The following is a 19089-nucleotide window of genomic DNA, read 5'->3' on the forward strand; positions in this document are numbered from 1 at the left end:
TGATGTTCCCATGCATCTGCTGTCCTTGTTCTTCTAGGTGGTAGAGGTTTTGGGTTTGGAAGGAGCTGTCGAAGGAGCCTTGGTGTGTTGCTGCAGTGCATCTTGTAGATAGTTGCACTGTGTAATTTGCAAGTACAACTACCAATGATTGCAGATTAGTTCATTGATCTCCCCAAAACTTTGATCTTGTAGCAGCTCCACAATGAGCTGCTTTAAAAGGAAATTTACTTTAAGAAGTGAGTAAAAATAGCTGCCAAAACCTCCCTCCCACCACCCGCACTATTAACAGTTTTATATGAAATTCAGAAGTATGTTAAAAATACTCCTCCAAACACTGGTTAAGCCTCAGCTGGAGTATTGTGTACAATTCTGGGCACCATACATTAGGAGGGACGTCAATGCCTTGGAGAGGGTACAAAAGAGATTTACTAGAATGGTACCAAGCATGAGGAACTTTATTTATGCGGAGTGAGTGGAGAAGCTAGGGTTGTTCTCCTTACAGCAGAAATGATTAAGGGGAGAATGAATGGAGGTGTTCAAAATGATGAAGGGGTTTGATAGAGTAGATAAGGAGAAACTTTCCACTGGCAGGAGAGTCAGTAACCAAGGGTCACATATTTAACGTCATTATATAGAATTGTATAGAATATAGAAACAGGCCATTCGGCCCAACAGGTCTTTGTCAGTGTTTATGCTTCACACAAGCCTCTTCCCACCCTTCTTCAGCTCACCCTGTCAACATATCCTTCTCTTCCTTTCTTGGTTAGGTGTTTTCCTAGTTTTCCCTTAAATACATTTAAGCTACTCACATTTGACAAATGAACCAGAGGGAGAGATGAGAATTTTTTGATGCAGTGAGTTGTTAATGATCTGAAATGCACTGCCTGAACGGGTGGTGTCACTTTCAAATGGAAATTGGATGCTTAGAAAGGAAAAATTTTCATTGCTATGGGGAAAGAGCAAGTGAATGGGGATAACTGGATAGCTTTTCCAGTGTGCTGGAACAGGCATTCTGGGCCGAATGGGCTCCTTCTGTGCTGTATTATTCCAATATTCTATGAAAAACACACCTGAGCAGATGTTGTGACGTGCATCTGCTTAACAGTTGGCGTGTGATGTTGCCGACACTATGAAATCAGCTGACTATGCTTTGTACACACAGAGGTCAGGCAGTCTTTCTCAAGAGGCCCCGGTGATTCCAGACCACCCCTGCCTTTACCAGTTAATAAAGGCCGACCCATACCACCCGCACCACAAGAACAGGTAAGGAAATACTGCGATTTCTAGATGGTTGTTGACTTATATTTTTACATTTATTATAATCACTCCAAACAGCATCAACAGCAGCCCTTTATTGCCTGCTTCCACCAGCTGAATTAAACCTGGTGCACTGTCAGAGGTGCCGTCTTTTGGATAAGATATTAAACTGTGGCTGCTCTCTGAGGTGGCTGTAAAAGATCCCATGGCACTATTTGACGAAGAGCACGGGAGTTTCCCAGTGACATGACCAACATTTATCTCTCAATCAATCACTAAAACAGATCATCTGATCAAATATCTCATTGCTGTCGACACTTCAAAAGTACTTCTTGGTGTGAAGCACTTTGTAACCTCCTGAGGTTGTGAAACCTTCAAAATAAATGCAGGTTCTTCCTTGTTTTTTTGCTTTTCACAATATCCTGATACGCACAAGCTGGCAGCGGAGGCTCGTGTCTGTGGCATTAGCCCGGAGAATCAATCCAGTGTTTTCTGAAAGCCTCATTTACCAGCGATTGCTGCCAGTGCCCTGTGGTCAGGTGACTTAAATGACCACTGGCAAAATCTCACTCCGCAGAGGAACAGGAAATAGCATTGCTTTCCAAGGAGAGGACCCACCATCCGTGGTTAACTAAAAAAATTAAAGACAGTATCAAACTTAAAGAAAAAGCATAGAATTGCACTAAGATGGGTGGCAGGTCAGAAGATTGGACTGAATATAAAAAGCAGCAAAGAATGATTAAAAGATCAATAAGGCAGAAAAAATTAGAGTATGAGAGAAAGCTAGCTAGAAATATAAAAACAGAGAGTAAGAGTTTCCATAGGTATCTAAAAAAGAAAAGAGTTAACAAAGTGAGTGTTGGTCCAATAGAAAGTCCAATAGAAATAGAAAATAAGGGAAAATAAGGAGTATTGCTGAAAATGGAGACATGTTGTCGAAGTTTTTTGTCTTACACTCATCGGGACAATCCGCAAGAATACCAATGCAAGGGAAAACAACAAGGTACAGGCCGTACCCAACCAGCCTGTGCTTGCAAAACTCAAACAGTGTCCAACATTTGATGTGATTCTGCGATTGGACAACCTTTGCTAAATAATCCTCAGTGTGCTAAGAATTATGCTGACAACAAATTTAAGATTGTCAGTAGGGCTCACCGTGTGGCACATTTGCACGTACAGGAAGCTACATATGTTAATACACAGGGCCCTGTTCTTTGCAGACAGAAAGAACATGTACAAACACTGCGCCTGTTTGAGCTAAACAAAATAAGTGACAGCCATTCGTTGGCTCATTCCTCAGGGCAATGCCTTGACCAAAGTCAAGCTGCCTGGTTTAAATTTCAAACAAAGCTTGGCAGTTAACTGCCAGTCAGCATAAACTGGTGCATTCTCCATGGCAACGCCTCTAGCAATCAGAGTTCACTTGCCAACCAATCGGAACTCTCTTCCCATGCAGTATAAAGTTGTTGTTTTCCCTTACATTGGTATTCTTGCGGATTGACCTAATGAGTGCAAGAAGAAAAGCTTCAACAACATATCTCTATTTTCAGCAATACTCAAGTTCTGAACTACTAAATGACTATTTGGAAAATAAAGAGATGGCAGATGAACTGAACAGGTATTTTGCATCGGTCTTCACCATAGAGGATACAAGTAACATTCCAGAAATAGTTGTCAATCAGGAAATGGAGGAGAGGGAGGAACTCTAACAGGTCCCTAGGTCCTGATGGACTTCATCCTAGGGTCTTAAATGAAGTGGTAGTGAGATAGTTGATGTGTTGATTTTAATTTTCCAAAATTCCCCAGATTCAGAGAAGGTTCCATGAGATTGGAAAACAGCGACTGCAACTCCTTTATTCAAAAAGGTAGGGAGACAGAAAACTACAACACAGTTAGCTTAACATTTGTCTTAGGGAAAATGTTAGAAGCTATTATTAAAGAAGTTATGGCAGGGCACTTAGAAAAATTCAAGGTAATCAGGCAGAGTCAACATGGTTTTGTGAAAGGGATATCATGTTTAACCAATTTACTGGAGTTCTTTGAAGAAGTAACCTGTGCTGTGGATAAAGGGGAACTGGTGGGTGTACTGTACTTAGATTTCCAGAAGGCATTTGATAAGGTGCCACATCAAAGGCTATTGTGGAAAATCAAAGCTCATGGTGTAGTGGGTAATATTTTGCCATGGATAGAAGATTGGCTAGCTAACAGGAAACAATGGGCATAAATGGGTCATTTTCTGGTTGGCAAGATGTAACGAGTGGTGTGCCACAGGGATCAGTGCTGAGGCCTCAACTTTTACAATTTTATATAAATGGCTTGGATAAAGGGACCAAACGTATAGTTGCTAAATTTGCTGATGACACAAAGATAAGTAGGAAAGTAAGTTGTGAAGAGGACATAAGGAAGCTACAAAAGGATATAGATAGGTTAAGTGAGTGGGCAAAGATCTGGAAAATGGAGTATAATGTGGGAAAATGGGAAATTGTCCATTTTAACAGGAAGAATAATAAAGAAGCATATTATCTAAATGGTGAGAGATTTCAGAGCTCTGAGGTGCAGAGGGATCTGGGTGTCCTAGTGCATGAATCACAAAAGGTTAGTCTGCAGGCACAGCAAGTAATTGGGAAAACTAATAGAATGTTATCATTTATTGTGAGGGGAATTGAATAAATAAATAAGTAGGGAGTTTATGCTTCAGTTATACAGGGCATTGTTGCGACCACATCTGGAGTACTGTGTACAGTATTGGTCTCCTTATTTAAGGAAGGATGTAAATGCATTGGAAGCAGTTCGGAGAAGGTTTACTAGACTAATTCCTAGAATGGGCAGGTTGTCTTATGAGGAAAGGTTGGACAGGCTTGGCTTGTATTTGCTGGAGTTTAGAAGAGAAGAGGTGACTTGAGTGAAACTTAAAAGATTCTCAGGGGTCTTGACAGGGTGGATGTGGAAAGGATGTTTCCTCTTGTGGAAGAATCTAGAACCATGGGTCACTGTTTAAAAATAAGGGGTCGCCGATTTAAGACAGAGATGAGGAGAATTTTTGTCTCTCAGTGAGTCGTGAGTCTTTGGAATTTTCTTCCTCAAAAGGCAGTGGAAGCAGAGTCTTTGAATATTTTTAAGGCAGATTCGATAGATTCTTGATAAGCAAGGGGGTGAAAGGTTATTGAGGGTAGGTGGAAATGTGGAGTTGAAATTACAATCAGATCAGCCATGATCTTGTTGAATGGCGGAGCACGCTCGAGGAGACAAGTGGCCTACTCCTGCTCCTAATTGGTATATTTGTAGCTCAGTTGTAACTGAATGTCGTTACTGCCTGTGACTGCACAGAGCACCTCTTATATCTGAAAACATAACTAGGAGCAGGAGTAGGCCATAGCCCTCAACTCCCCAATATTTAAAAAAATCTATCTACTTTAGTTAGGCCACACTTAGAATATTGCGTGCAATTCTGGTCGCCACACTACCAGAAGGATGTGGAGGCTTTGGAAAGGGTACAGAGGAGGTTTACCAGGATGTTGCCTGGTCTAGAGGGCATTAGCTATGAGGAGAGGTTGGAAAAACTCTGATTGTTTTCACTGGAACGACGGAGGTGGAGGGGAGACATGATAGAGGTTTACAAAGTTATGGGCGGCATGGACAGAGTGGATAGTCAGAAGCTTTTTCCCAGGGTGGAAGAGTCAGTTACTAGGGGACATAGGTTTAAGGTGTGAGGGGCAAAGTTTAGAGGGGAAGTGCGAGGCAAGTTTTTTACAGAGGGTGGTGAGTGCCTGGAACTTGCTGCCAGGGGAGGTTGTGGAAGCAGGTACGATAGCGACATTTAAGAGACATCTTGACAAATATATGAATAGTAATGGAATAGAGGGATATGGGCCCCGGAAGTGCAGAAGGTGTTAGTTTCGGCAGGCATCATGATTGGCGCAGGCTTGGAGGGCTGAATGGCCTGTTCCTGTGCTGTACTGTTCTTTGTTGTTCTTTGTACCTCCTCATAGAGAGATACAGCACTGAAACAGGCCTTTTGGCCCACCGAGCCTGTGCTGACCATTAACCACCCATTTATACTAATGCTACATTAATTCCATGTCCCCCACCACATCCTCACCTTACCTCAATTTTCCTACCACCTACCTACACTAGGGGCAATCTACAATGGTCAATTTACCTATCAACCTGCAAGTCTTTGGCTGTGGGAGGAAACCGGAGCACCCGGCGGAAACCCACACGGTCACAGGGAGAACGTGCAAACTCCACACAGGCAGTACCCAGAATCGAACCCGGGTCACTGGAGCTGTGAGGCTACAGTGCTAACCACTGCACCACTGTGCTGCCCATTTCTCTTTAGTGATCTAGCCTCCACAACTCTCTGAGGTAGAGAATTCCAGACAGTCACTACCCTCCAAGAGAAGAAATTCCTTCACATCTCAGTTTTAAATGTGTGACCCCTTATTTTGTAACTATGTCCCCTAGTTTGAGATTCCCCCACTTATGGAAACATCTTCTCAACATCTACCCTGTCAAGCCCCCTCAGAATCTTGTACGTTTCAATAAGATCACCCCTCATTCTTCTAAACTCTAATGAATAAAGGCCTATCCTGTTTAGCCATTCTTGATAAGTCAACCCCTTCATCCCAGGAATCAGCTGAGTGAATCTCTTTTGAACTGCCTCCAATGCCAGTCTATCCTTTCTTAAATACGGGGACCAAAACCGTACACAGTACTCCAGGTGTAGCCTCACCAACACCCTGTACAGTTGTAACAAGACTTCGCTATTTTTAAACTCCAACCCCCTAACAATAAAGGCCAAAATTCCATTTGTATTCTTAATTATTTGCTGTACCTGGATGCTAACTTTTTGTGTTTCATACACAAGAACACCCAGATCACTCTGTGCTGCACTTTTTTGAAGTCCCTCTCCATTTAAATAATAGTCTGCCTTTTGATTCTTCCTACCAAAGTGCATGACCTCATACTTTCCTACATTAAACTCAATCTGCCAGGTTTTTGCCCACTCACACAACCTATCTATATCCCCTTGCAGATTCCTTATGTTGTCATCACAACATGCCCTCCCACCTATTTTTGTATTGTCAGCAAATTTGGATATATTACACTCTGCCCCCTCCTCCAAGTCATTAATATGGATAGTAAATAATTGAGGCCCTAGGACTGATCCTTGTGGCACTCCACTAGTTATGTCTTTCCAATCTGAAAAAGACTCATTAATCCCGACTCTCTGTCTTCAGTGAGTTAACCAATCCTCAATCCATGCTAATACATTACCCCCAGTACCGTGAGCTCCTATCTTGTGCAATAATCTTATATGTGGCACCTTATCGAATGCCTTCTGGAAATCTAAATACACTACATCTACCGGTTCCCCCTTTATCAACTCTGCTTGTTATATCCTCAAAGAACTCGAGCAAATTTGTCAAACATGATATCCCCCTTCACAAAACCATGTTGACTCTGTTTGATTGCATTAAGCTTTTCTAAATGTCCTGCTATTTCTTCCTTAATACTGGACTCTAGCAGTTTCCCAACGACTGATGTTAGACTGACTGGCCTATAGTTTCCTGCTTTTTGTCTCCCTCCCTTCTTGAACAGGGGCGTCACATTCACAGTTTTCCAATCCGCTGGGACCCTCCCGGAATCCAGTGAGTTCTGGAATATTTCGACCAATACCTCCACTATCTCTGCAGCCACTTCCTTTAAAACCCTTGGATGCAGGCCATCAGGTCCTGGGGACTTGTCTGCCTTTGGTCCCTTTAGTTTGTCGAACGCTTTGTCCCTCGTGATAGAGACTGTTACAAGATCTTTCCTCCCATTAGCTCCTTGTTTATCTGATATCTGTGGGATGTTTATAGTGTCCTCCATCATGAAGACCGATGCAAAATATTGGTTTAAATTATCTGCCATTTCCCTGTTCCCTATTATCAGTTTTCTAGTCGCATCCTCCCAGGGCCCCACATTCACTTTAGCTACTCTCTTCCGCTTCAGCTACAGCTATTCTCTTAGCTACTGTGCTTCATAGCATCAATTGTGGGTGTCTCCTTGCAGCATCCAATTGGATTGAAATTCCTCTTGCTAGCACTGGAACACTTTACTGGTGCAATACTGTGATGTTTGTGTCTCATCTCTGGGTGATTGAACGTTTATAAACCATCAGTTTCACAGCTCAGAGAACATTTCTCAGCAGGATTCTTGTGTTTCAGGGTCTGTCCAGGGAATGGTATGCAGGTGATATTGGTCGATCAGAAGCTGAAGAAGCTCTTCGAAGTATTAATGAGGTACTAAGAGCTACTGTTTCTTTAATAACAACCAACTCTAACACTTATATCAGCCTTAGCCATCATTGTATATAGAAATACATAAAAGTTATAACATGGAAACAGGCCATTCAGGCCAACCAGTCTGTATTGGTGTTTACCCTTCAGCCGAGCAAATGGTTTTAATCACATTTACCCACCCTGTTCCCAGATTTCTTTTCCTTCATCCATCTATCCAATCTAATCTTGAATGTTAACATGGTTTCTGCGTCAACCACGAATTCTGGAACTGAATTCCACAGTCTCTCAACTCTCTGTAGGAAGACGTTTCTCCTGCAGTCTGCTCGAAATCACTTACATTTAATGTATGACCCCTCAATCTTGACCCCTCAGCTACTGGAAACAGTCTGCTTCTATCTACCCTGTCCCACACTTCCATCATTTTAAATACTATTATATCATCCTGTAATCTGTGCTGTTCTGATGAGTTCTCTCTCTCTCCCTATCACTCTCTCTGTCAATCGCTCTGTCTCTCCCTCCTTCACTCCCTCTATCCCTCCCTCTGTCTCTCCCTCCGGTTTGGATATTGACAGAGACAGTGGTGGGGTGTGGGGGTTGCAGGGTGAGAGTGAAGTTTGGGTCTGATTTTAAATCCTCAGCGTTGCATCTTTTGACCCTGACAGATTCCCCGGCCTCCCTCAGCCGTATTGTCCGGCTTTGCTTCCTGTCGGGTGGTGAGCACTCTGCAGGAGGCCACAGAACCAGGTAGGGCGAATCCCCAACCTTGAGGGGTAGCTCCGATCTGGGTGAGCGGTGGGGGGGAGGGGTGTGTGGTGGGGGGGGCGAATGGGAGTGGGATTGGGAATGCTGAGAAGCTGCACAGAGTACATTCGACCTTTCTACAGTCACAGTGCTGGGATGGAGCCTCTTTGGGAGCCATTGTGACTCTTGATGCTGGTGTAACTTCCATGGACTTCAATGAGGAGAGGTCTGTAAGGGGCAGCTGATCTGATATCAGCCATTTACTCGACTGCGCAGGATCCACCCCAATGAGCCTCTGAAGTAATCGCGCTCACTCAAGTCGACTGAACTCAATGACAAATCTGTCAGCAGCCTGACAATGTAGAAATTTAGTTCACCTCAAAACCAGACATGTCCTGCTGAGGAAAAACATTTTTGCTGGATGATTCCAAAGCAAGGGTGTCATGTCAGGAGCTCGCAGTCGGATTGATTTTTTGGGGATCTCGGGAATGTTGGGATGTGGGTGGAACGTTTGGGAGAGACAAGCTGACCAGCACCAACTCTCAGCAGGCAAACTGCAGTGTTCCCACTTCCATCCTTCACTCCCTCCAATCAGCAGGAGGGACAGAAACACAATAGAATGGAGATTCATTTTCATCTTTCCCTCAGGCTGCCAATCTTTTCACTTTATTTGATTGCTGAAATCTGACCAAAAGGCTGGAAAACTCTGTGCTGGGTTGCCCTATAGGTACACGGCTGGCAGAGTGCTCTGTGCCCCTGAGACTGGATTTTAAGGGAACCCCCTGAGGTGAGGTCGGAAGCCGGGGTGTCCGTAGAATCACGACAGGTGGCAGGGGGCGAAGGGCCCATCGCCACCCCATGCCAAGCAATCTTGCCGGGGGTGGAATAGGCCACTTCAGGGCCTCTTCACGCCACCACTGGGCTCTAACCAACAGTGGGAGTTGTCTCGGCCATGTGGGGAGGGCACCTTGTAAAATGAGTTGCCCTCCCTGGGAGCTTGGGTATGGTCCCTCCTCCGTGGACAACCTGCTGCCCACAAAGGACCCGAACCAGGAAACAATGTACTTCCCAGGACCCCCTCCCCCTGAGCTTCATGCTATTCCCCCAAACCCCCACACCAGGGCCTTCCAGACTGGCTCCAGTGACACCATCTCACCTACCTCCTGCCTGCGGTTCCAGCACTGGGCCTGGGTCTGGGGCCTCTGCAGTACCAGCAGTGGCCACTGCTCCCAGTGGCGCTGCTGATACTGCTGAGCTGCCAGCCCTGTGATTGGCCGGCAGCTCTTGGAGGTGAGATCCTTATCTTTAAAGGGATCCTGGGGTGGGACACTTAGGCAGAAAAACAATGGAGGATCGCTCCGGGAGGAGGACACAACAAGACGAAGGCAGGGTTCCCACCATCGTTTCGGCCTGGCACCGAGAGCCCCTCCTCCTCCACAATATCCAGGTCCTGCAGTCTCCACCGCTTTCCCTGCCACATTGCCAGACCATGGCAGTCTCCTCATCTTTGTCAGATTGTCAATGCTTCTATTCACAAGAACACAAGAAATAGGAGCAGGAGTAGACCATACAGCCCATCGAGCCTGCTCCACAATTCAATACGATCATGGCTGATCTTGGGCTGCAACTTTCCTGCCCGCTCCCCATATACCTTGATTCCCTGAGAGACCAAAAATCCATCTATCCCACCATTAAATGTATTCAATGATGGAGTATCCACAACCCTCTGAGGTAGAGAATTCCAAAGATTCACAACCCTTTGAGTGGAGTAATTTCTGCTCATCTCAGTCCTGAATGATTGGCCCCTTATCCTGAGACTGTGTCCCTGTGTTCTAGATTCCCTGACCAGTGGGAACAATCTCTCAGCTTCTACCCTATCAAACCCTTTCAGAATCTTGTATGTCTCAATTAGATCGCCTCTCATTCTTCTAAACTCCAGAGAATATTTCCCCTGTACTATTCTGCTTTCCCATTTACACCTCCTTTAGACCCATCTTCTGTTCCTTTACTTGTCCCATTACCATCTCCTTTTGGTCTTGCACCATTTAATCTCTCCTGCCCTCCACTCTATTACAGACCTTCCCTTTTGTTCTTTTCTCCCCTCCTCCCCCCCCCCCCCCCCCCCCCCCCCACCCACAGGCTGAAAGACTGTTACATTTCTAATATTCTGATAAAAGGTCATTGATCTGAAATGTCGGAATTAACGTTAACCCCCGCAATGGGCAAGAGTGTTGTTGGGGGGTGGGGGGGGGGGGGGGGGGGGGGGTGGAGGTGGGGGTGGGTGTGACGGAATTAAATATGTGAAACCTGACCCCAGCCTGCTGTCACCACGCATCCTTCCGGTTTAACCGTGGTGGGTTTGGTGTAAGCAGGGAAACCTTAAATGATGCTCCGTGCCACAAATTTTGGCAGCCATTAGAATTTAACAGCTGCAGGCTGTTTCTGGGCTTCGGCTGGAGGTAGGTAGGAACAGCCAGACCCGGCAGCTAAGAGTTTTTCCAGCACTCCTTGTGGGCGAGGAGGAGTAGGAGAGCTTCCCCGTGCCCTGCAGACAAACCCACCATGATCTCTCTCTTTCTCCCCACCAGCTCTCTCTGCCATGCTCCGAGCAACCACCCCCATACTGACATCCAATCTTCTCAATTGCCATGGACCATCCCCAGCGTTCCCCGGCTCCCGCCTTGTCCTGCAGGAATTCCTGCCTGGCAGTGCTCAGCCTCCAATCCGACCAGCTGCTGGGCAGGAAATGGAGTAAAACAATTTGAACGAGCTTGTGTATAATTATAATGTTTTCGAAACATGATGAAATGTCTCACACTTTGGAATTACTTGTACTGAGACAGCGGCCACATTCTCTAAAATAACTTTTACAGAAAAGATGATTTACAATTTCCACCACAGCACTACTTTCTTCCTGTGTTGTCAGCTGTGGTTAGTGTTCTCACCTCTGAGACAGAAGGTTGTGGGTTCAAGTCCCACGCGTATAATCCAGGTTGACATCCAGTGCAGTACTGAGGGAGTGTTGCACTGTCAGAGGTAAAAACATTCTCATTGTTGATTGTGGGAGCTTGCTGTGTGCAAGTTGGATCCCACTTTTCCTAAATTACAACAGTGACTCCACTTCAAAAGTACTTCACTGGCTGTAAAATGCTTTGGGATATTCTTGTGAAAGGTGCTATAGAAATGCAAGTCAATCAGCCCAGGCTGAGAGAGTGGGATGATCCCCACTGTGGAATTTGCCATGGATGTTGCCAGTGAGGGTCACAACTCAGGCATATGACAAAGCACGTCATAATACAGGAAGGGATCTCTTTCTCTTCCTCACCCAAATAACCTGGAGAAGAAGTGAGAAGGTTAAGGTCCCTGGCAACAAAAAGTAAAGGCTGCAATACGTCCGATACCACAATTCACAATGACTTTATTGGTAAATATTCCAACCCTTGCACAAAGTGTTACAACCTGCTGTCACCCTCAGTAATACCACAATGTTACAGTATTATACAGTGATGAACCTGCAATTCACACAATGATAACTCTGTCTTTCAGGACGGTACTTTCTTAGTGAGAGACAGCTCACGGAGAAGCAATGCGCAACCCTATGTCCTGATGGTATTGTACGGACATAAAGTATACAACATTCAGATTCGCTATCAGGAGGACACAGAAGTCTTCTTGTTGGGAACGGGCCTGAGAGGAAAGGAAGTGAGTTTAACAGTTTCTGAGAAATTAGATTTTTTTTCAATCATGAATATTTACATGATTGTAAACTGCAAACTTTTCCTCATCATTTATTTATCCAATTCCCATTTGGAAGTTCCTGTTGACTCTGCCTTCACTGCCCTTTCAGGCAGCGCATTCCACTCATAACAACTCACTGTGTAAACAAATCCTCCTCAGCGTCCCCCTCCTTCTCTCCTTAAACCTGTGTCCTCTGGTTACCAACCTTCCTGGTACTGGGAAACAGTTTCTCTCAATCTACTACATCAAAAATACTTCTGATTTTGAACACTTTAAATCTCTTCTTAAACATCTCTGCTCCAAGCAGAACAACCCCAGCTTCTCCTATTTCTCCACAGAACTGAAGTGCGCCAAACCTGGTGCCATTTTACTAATTTGGGGTTGTCCAACATACGACCTGCAGGCCAGAATCCAGCCCGCCAAACATTTCGATCAGGCCCGCGGATGTAAATTGTTCCCGGGGCCGTTCCTCATCCTCACCGTGGCTGGAGATGAGAAATTTGCCTTTGTCAGACTGGCTTTTAAACTATTGCACCGTCAGTTTCACAGCTGACAGCGATCTTTTTTAAAAGAACTGACCAACCAACTGCTGCAACTGTGAGAGGGGAGAGAGGAGGAAAAAGAGAGTGCGTGCGAGGGGGGGAACAGAGAGACAGAAAGAGAGAGCGCGGGGGGAAACAGAGAGAGAGCGCGCAAGAAGGGGTCAGAACAGAGAGACCATGTGAGAGGGGGACGGAACAGAGAGAGAGAGAGCGCGTGCGAGTGGGGGGAAACAAACAGAGAGAGAGAGAGCAAGTGAGAGGGTGGGGAAACAGAGAGAGGGAGAGTGTGAGAGGGTGGGGAAACAGAGAGAGAGCATGCGGGGGGGGTGAACAGAGAGACAGAGCAAGTGAGAGGGTGGGGAAACAGAGAGAGGGAGAGAGCAGGTGCAAGAGGGTGGGGAAACAGAGAGAGAGAGAGTGTGAGAGGGTGGGGAAACAGAGAGAGAGCATGCGGAGGGGGGGAACAGAGAGACAGAGCAAGTGAGAGAGTGGGGAAAAAGAGAGAGAGAGCTTGCGAGAGGGGGGGAACTGAGAGAGAAAGCACACGAGGGAGGGGGAAACAGAGAGAGAGAGGGCAGGAGAGAGGGGGAAACAGAGAGAGAAAGAGGGCACGAGAGAAGGGGAAACTGAGAGAGAGAGAGGGCGAAACAGAGAGAGAGGGCGCAGAGAGGGGGAAACAGAGAGAGAAGGCACGAGATAGGGTGAAACTAAGAGAGAGAGAGGGTGCAAGAGAGGGGGAAACTAAGAGAGAGAGGGCAGGAGAGAGGGGCAAACACAGAGAGAGAGGGTGCAAGAGAGGGGGTAACTAAGAGAGAGAGAGGGTGCAAGAGAGGGGGAAACTAAGAGAGAGAGAGGGTGCAAGAGAGGGGGAAACTAAGAGAGAGAGAGGGTGCAAGAGAGGGGGAACCTAAGAGAGAGAGAGGGCATGAGAGAGGGGAAAACAGAGAGAGAGAGGGCACGAGAGCAGGGGAAACTAAGAGCGAGAGAGGGTTTAAGAGAGGGGGAACTAAGAGAGAGAGGGGGTGCAAGAGAGGGGGAAACTAAGAGAGAGAGAGGGTGCAAGAGAGGGGGAAACTAAAAGAGAGAGAGGGCGTGAGAGAGGGGGAAACAGAGAGAGAGAGGGCATGAGAGAGGGGGAAACAGATGGAGGGGGCACGAGAGTGGGCAAAACATCGAGAGAGGGCATGAGAGAGTGGGAAACAGAGAGAGAGGGCACGAGAGAAGGGGAAACAGAGAGAGAGGGCACGAGACAGGGGGAAACTAAAAGAGGGCAGTGAGAGGGGGACACTAAGAGAGAGAGAGTGCACGAGAGAGGGGGAAACTAAGAGAGAGGGTGCGAGAGAGGAGGAAACAGAGAGAGAGAGAGGGAGAGAGAAACAGACAGACAGAGAGAGAGGGAAACTGAGAGGGAAACAGAGAGAGGGAAACAGAGAGAGACAAACAGACAAGTTAACAGAGGGAGAGAGAGAGAGGCAAACAGGGAGAGAGAGAGAGAAAGGGAAATGGAGAGAGAGAGCGAGAGATGCGGGGAACACTGGAGACATGGGATGTGGAGAGGGGGGCAGGAGAGGTACAGAGTGGGGGTGGAGAGGGACAAGGAGAGGGGGGAGAAGGAGACAGGGAGACAGGCAGAGGAAGAGAGTGAGAGAGAGAAAAACAATCAGAGAGGGGACAGGGGAAGAGAGAAAGTCAAAGAGACATTTACTTACAGCGCTGAAGGAGGACAGTCGGCCCATCGAGTCCATGCTGTCTCTCCACAGAGCTATGCAGTCAGTCCCACTCCCTGGCTGAATCCCTGTAGCCCTGCAAGTCTATTTCTCACAGGTAGCCATCCAACTTCCTTTTGAAGTCATTTGAAGTCTCCACTTCCACCACCCTTGTGGACAACGAGTTCCAGGTCATTACCTCCCACTGCATAAAAAAGTGCTTCCTCATATTCCCCCTGCATCTTTTGCACAAAAACTTTCAGTGTCCCCCTACTCCTAGAGGGGGCGGGGAAGAGAGAATGAGACACACATCTATCCAGAATACTCTGCATCGCTACATCAAGTGTGTGAGCAGAGATTGACGACTTATGCAAGCAAAAATAATGCCAGGTACATCACTAAATCTGTTTTCAATATAGTGACGAGAAAGTAAATCAATAAATTAGTCTTTGCATTTAAAGCTTCTTCACAAAAATGCACATTTGTTGTTTTTTTTATTAGTAAGATAAATCTTTTTAGTTTAGTTTAGAGATACAGCACTGAAACAGGCCCTTCGGCCCACCGAGTCTGTGCCGACCATCAACCACCCATTTATACTAATCCTACACTAATCCCACATTCCTACCACATCCCCACCTGTCCCTATATTTCCCTACCACCTACCTATACTAGGGGCAATTTATAATGGCCAATTTACCTACCAACCTGCAAGTCTTTTGGCTTGTGGGAGGAAACCGGAGCACCCGGAGGAAACCCACGCTTTTATGCCTTTATCTTTCGAAATTTGCTCACTGGACCCGGGGCCCAGCAAAAATTGTAATGCGGCATTCCGCCCGAAAAGGTTGGACAACCCTGTACTAAATCTCCTCTGCACCCTCTCCAAAGCTTTGCCATCCTTCTGAAAGTGTGATGCTGAGAATCGGACACAATACTCCAGCTGAGGTCTAACCTGTGATTTATAAGTATTTAGTTTGACTTCTTGCTAGAAGCTTTAAACATTACAACACAAGGCTGCATGATTCTAATCTAATTCCCAAGCTTTTCACTGTTGCAAAATGGAGATGACATTCAAATGTTTTGATTCTTTCCACAGAATTTCAAATCGGTGACCGAGATTGTCGAGTACCACACACAGACACCTCTTCTACTGATAGATGGGAAAGACAGGAGCGCAGGGCACAGGAATCAGTGTGTGTTGATATATCCAGCAGGACAATAGATACTGCGATTCACTTCAGACAGACCTGAATTACAGCCAACTCAGAGTGCAGTCTGCGGGGAACTGTCAGATTCTTCATCGGGAAGGAAAGTGTGTGTGGTCTCATAAGTGTGCCCTGATGTGCTCTGTGTACTGTAATATGCTAAAGATGTTACATGGTTTGTCTTTTTACTTTGCCAGTAGCACAACATTGATGAGTGCAGTTGCCACTTCCTGGAAGTAGCAATTGGCCACCAATATACGGTACCCCAACATCATGTCCGCCATTATACCCCGCCACCCCCCGCAGCACACCGACCCCACCCCCCCCCCCCCCCCACCCCCACCCCCCAACACACTGCCCCTTCGAGCATGAGAGGTTAAAAAGTGGACTAGATTTAAATACTGTACATTTGATCTCGGCTGTTCTAACACTTTATTGAGCTTAAATTCCTGGTGAATGTTGTTCACGAAGAAACACAAAGGGAGGTCAGTTTAAGGGACCAGGTCTACCAAAAAACAACTAAGCACAGAACTATTTGAGAAAGATTTCTTGCTGATGTCCACCTAATGCTACACTTTCTGTGTAACATTATAACACACCCCTCCATCTGGAATGTGTTGGCAGGGATTGCTGGCGTTTAGGCTGGGATTGGGGTTTTCAGTCGGAGCAGTGTCTCAGCTCGTCCCTGCCAGTTGGGCAGTCATGTGCATTGGTGACACATGCCCAAATTGTACTGCTTAATGTTGGGGCATCCTAAATCACAAGGGGACAACTGAGGGCTCAGATTATAACATTTAAACATATAAAAATCACTTGTAAAATACCGAAGGAAAATGTAAATCCAGAGACAAATGTTTTAACTCCAAGATAGAAGAATATTAATTGGGGCACTAGTGTCATGTCTATCTCTGGGGACCTGACATTGAGGTGGGATTAGTTAATGGTGTCTACACCCACCCAGGTCTGGTATATCTCTGCTCTTCCACATTGCTTTGCTATACTGGCTCTTTACTATCTAATACTGCTGTGACGGCATCTTTCAAATGACAGACTATGCCGTGCTTTCTCTCGCAGCTTCCAGCAATTCTACTTCTCCTGTTAATTTTGGTGTTGTAGATTTAATTGTCTCTTTGCTTCCTTCTATTCATTCTGCAGTCTGAGTTTAGAGTATTTCAGCTGAGTACAGATACTGTCAGGAGATTTGAGAGGATGTCAAAAATTGTGCCATATGTAAAAAACTGACCTTATCAGCCTATATAGGTAACAATTCATATTTTAGAAAAATGCATAACTAAATTTTACAGAAGCATGCTCCCAGGAGAACCTCCATCCCTGGACAGTGCAAACTGGGAGCACTTTGGTAAAATTAACCGCAGTGTGCAGGATAAGAGAACATTTATCTGGCCTAATGCTTATCTCACACTCCCACTGTCCTTTCACTGTAAAAATGTTCATCGGTGCAGCACTCATTTAATAAATCAGGGCTACTCGGCATGGACAGTAAATACAGCCTTGTCAGTGTCACAACAACAAATGCAAAAACCTCTGGGCGCAACTGGTTTCATTTATCATGTTGAATAGCAATAAATATGTCACGCGAAGCAAATCATTTCTGATTTACACTTTTTACTGTAAAGTTTACCTTAATTAAATGCCAGCTGAGAATGTGCCAGTAAGATATTGCTTCAAGTGTCAATTTCCATAACTTCACAGGACAACTGAGAATGACACTGAGGTGATGGAGGCTGCCTCGACTACGAATTATAAATAGATGTTACATTCAGAGCATTTGGTCTGATGAATCCTGTTAGAAACCTGTCACAATGGCTAAAAATTCAACTGATAAAACTCTTGTTTTTTTAACTGGGCTATCTTGTGAATACAACTGGCCCATGGTATTATAACAATCTGCAAATAGTTTTTGATATTAAGGAGATTAAACTAGGGTCAGACTGCCACATAAACAGATTAGTCTCACCATATCATTGTTGGAAACAAAATAATTCTGAGAATTATAATAAACATGAGTTACTGCATTTCAGCTGCCTGTAGATCTGTACAAAACTAGTGACTTTCAGATTGTCTCTAGACTGATATTCAGGTCTAAAAAACTGTACAAACATATGGAAGTAAATTCATTCTTAAACCATCATTAGAAACACTCCCGAGTGATAATCTTCATATCGGAATGGAATGGTTATTCCCAGGGCATCTGTTGTTATATCAGAGAAAGAGGTGTCAGGATGGTGGATTTTAAGGAACATTTTGTTCCTTTCCAGCATTTTCTGCTGTGACAATCAATCCCTTCAATAGAGGGAACTGGCAGCATGCACGTCAGAGCCAAAGTCCCCGGGGAACAAACCCGGACCAGTGTGCGGGAAGGGTTGGGGGCACTGGGTGGTTCACAGTGTGGGGGAGGGGGAGTTAAATTTCAGAAAGTTTCTTAAGGAAGGATAATGCTGGAGCATATACTCAGTTTTACATTTATTGTGCAGAATAAAAGGATTACAAACCTGTAGCTCCTCACTTGAACCCTCCACCAGTCTCAGTGAGTGTCTGCTTATATTTGTTCAACTATGACCCCAATTAATACCCTTCATATAATCAAACCATTGACACACAATTAACAGATTAACAGATTCCCTTCTTTTATAATATAACTTGGGTTAAGATGCTCAAACAATATTTCAAAATAAACTCCATATTATTCACAAAGTATTAACTTCATCAAAAAACATTTCAGAATAAATCAAAATAAATTCCATATTGGTACGAGGTATTACATTGTGAGATGCCCCTGCTCTAGCACCCCAACAATTTCTTTGTTTCACAAAAAGAAATGAGAGTACAATCGGATAGCTGATGACTTGCATCTACCCTTTTAAGTTTGGAGATTTCCTTTCTCTCCAGCATTTGCTTCAATCCAGCAAGGTCAATACGTAGTCTTTTCTCATTCACACTTTTTGTAGAGTGTACATTGTCCCACAAAGAATGATTATCCACATAACATTTAATGGGTATCCTATCTTCAGGATGTCCCTTGTTCAGAATTTCACTCAAAATATTTGACAAATAAAAGCCAGCTGCACTCCAATACCCATCAGAAAGATTAGCATGTTCTTTGGATCACCTAAGGACGGGAACTTCAGTACACATTTCTCCGGATTTAGTTTTTTCAACGTTTTATTTGCCCTTAAAACATTCTCAACTTTCGGATGTTTCGCCATTGTGCTTAACTGCAGCACGTCAAAACTAGTATCAGGCCTGGTCTGAGAGCACAACCAGTTTAATTGACCAATCAAGCTTCGCAATTGATCAGTCTCTACTTTGGATAGATCATCATCTTTCTGTGATGACCTAACACGATTACTCAGGATGGGAGTAACACTCCCTAAATAGGATTGTTAATTTAAACTTATTCCCGACTTAGTCTGCTTAATATCTAAATCAATATATTTAAAGGCCCCACAAGCCTGACTCCCAATCTTAAATTCTGCCTTAATCTTATTAACTTATTTCTCAAAATCTGCAGTACCACCCCATAAGAAATCATCAATGTGCATCATGAAGATGTCTGAAAGTTTCCCTTTACGATACCAATAAAACATTGCACGAACTG

The 19089-nt window shown here is 44.9% G+C and overlaps 1 protein-coding gene across 1 annotated transcript in view; it reads left to right on the forward strand.

The window, feature by feature from the left end:
- Positions 1-17511, forward strand: part of lcp2a (lymphocyte cytosolic protein 2a) — a 270723-nt gene extending 253212 nt beyond the window's left edge. Inside the window, exons 18-21 of the mRNA XM_068043151.1 lie at positions 1163-1263; positions 7467-7541; positions 11829-11984; positions 15362-17511. Coding sequence (XP_067899252.1) covers positions 1163-1263; positions 7467-7541; positions 11829-11984; positions 15362-15487 — 458 coding nt within the window. The 3' untranslated portion in view covers positions 15488-17511. The remainder of the gene's footprint in view (positions 1-1162; positions 1264-7466; positions 7542-11828; positions 11985-15361) is intronic.
- The last annotated feature ends 1578 nt before the right edge of the window (positions 17512-19089 follow it).

Source organism: Heterodontus francisci, chromosome 12 (genome assembly GCF_036365525.1).
Source record: "Heterodontus francisci isolate sHetFra1 chromosome 12, sHetFra1.hap1, whole genome shotgun sequence".
Lineage (NCBI taxonomy): Eukaryota > Metazoa > Chordata > Chondrichthyes > Heterodontiformes > Heterodontidae > Heterodontus > Heterodontus francisci.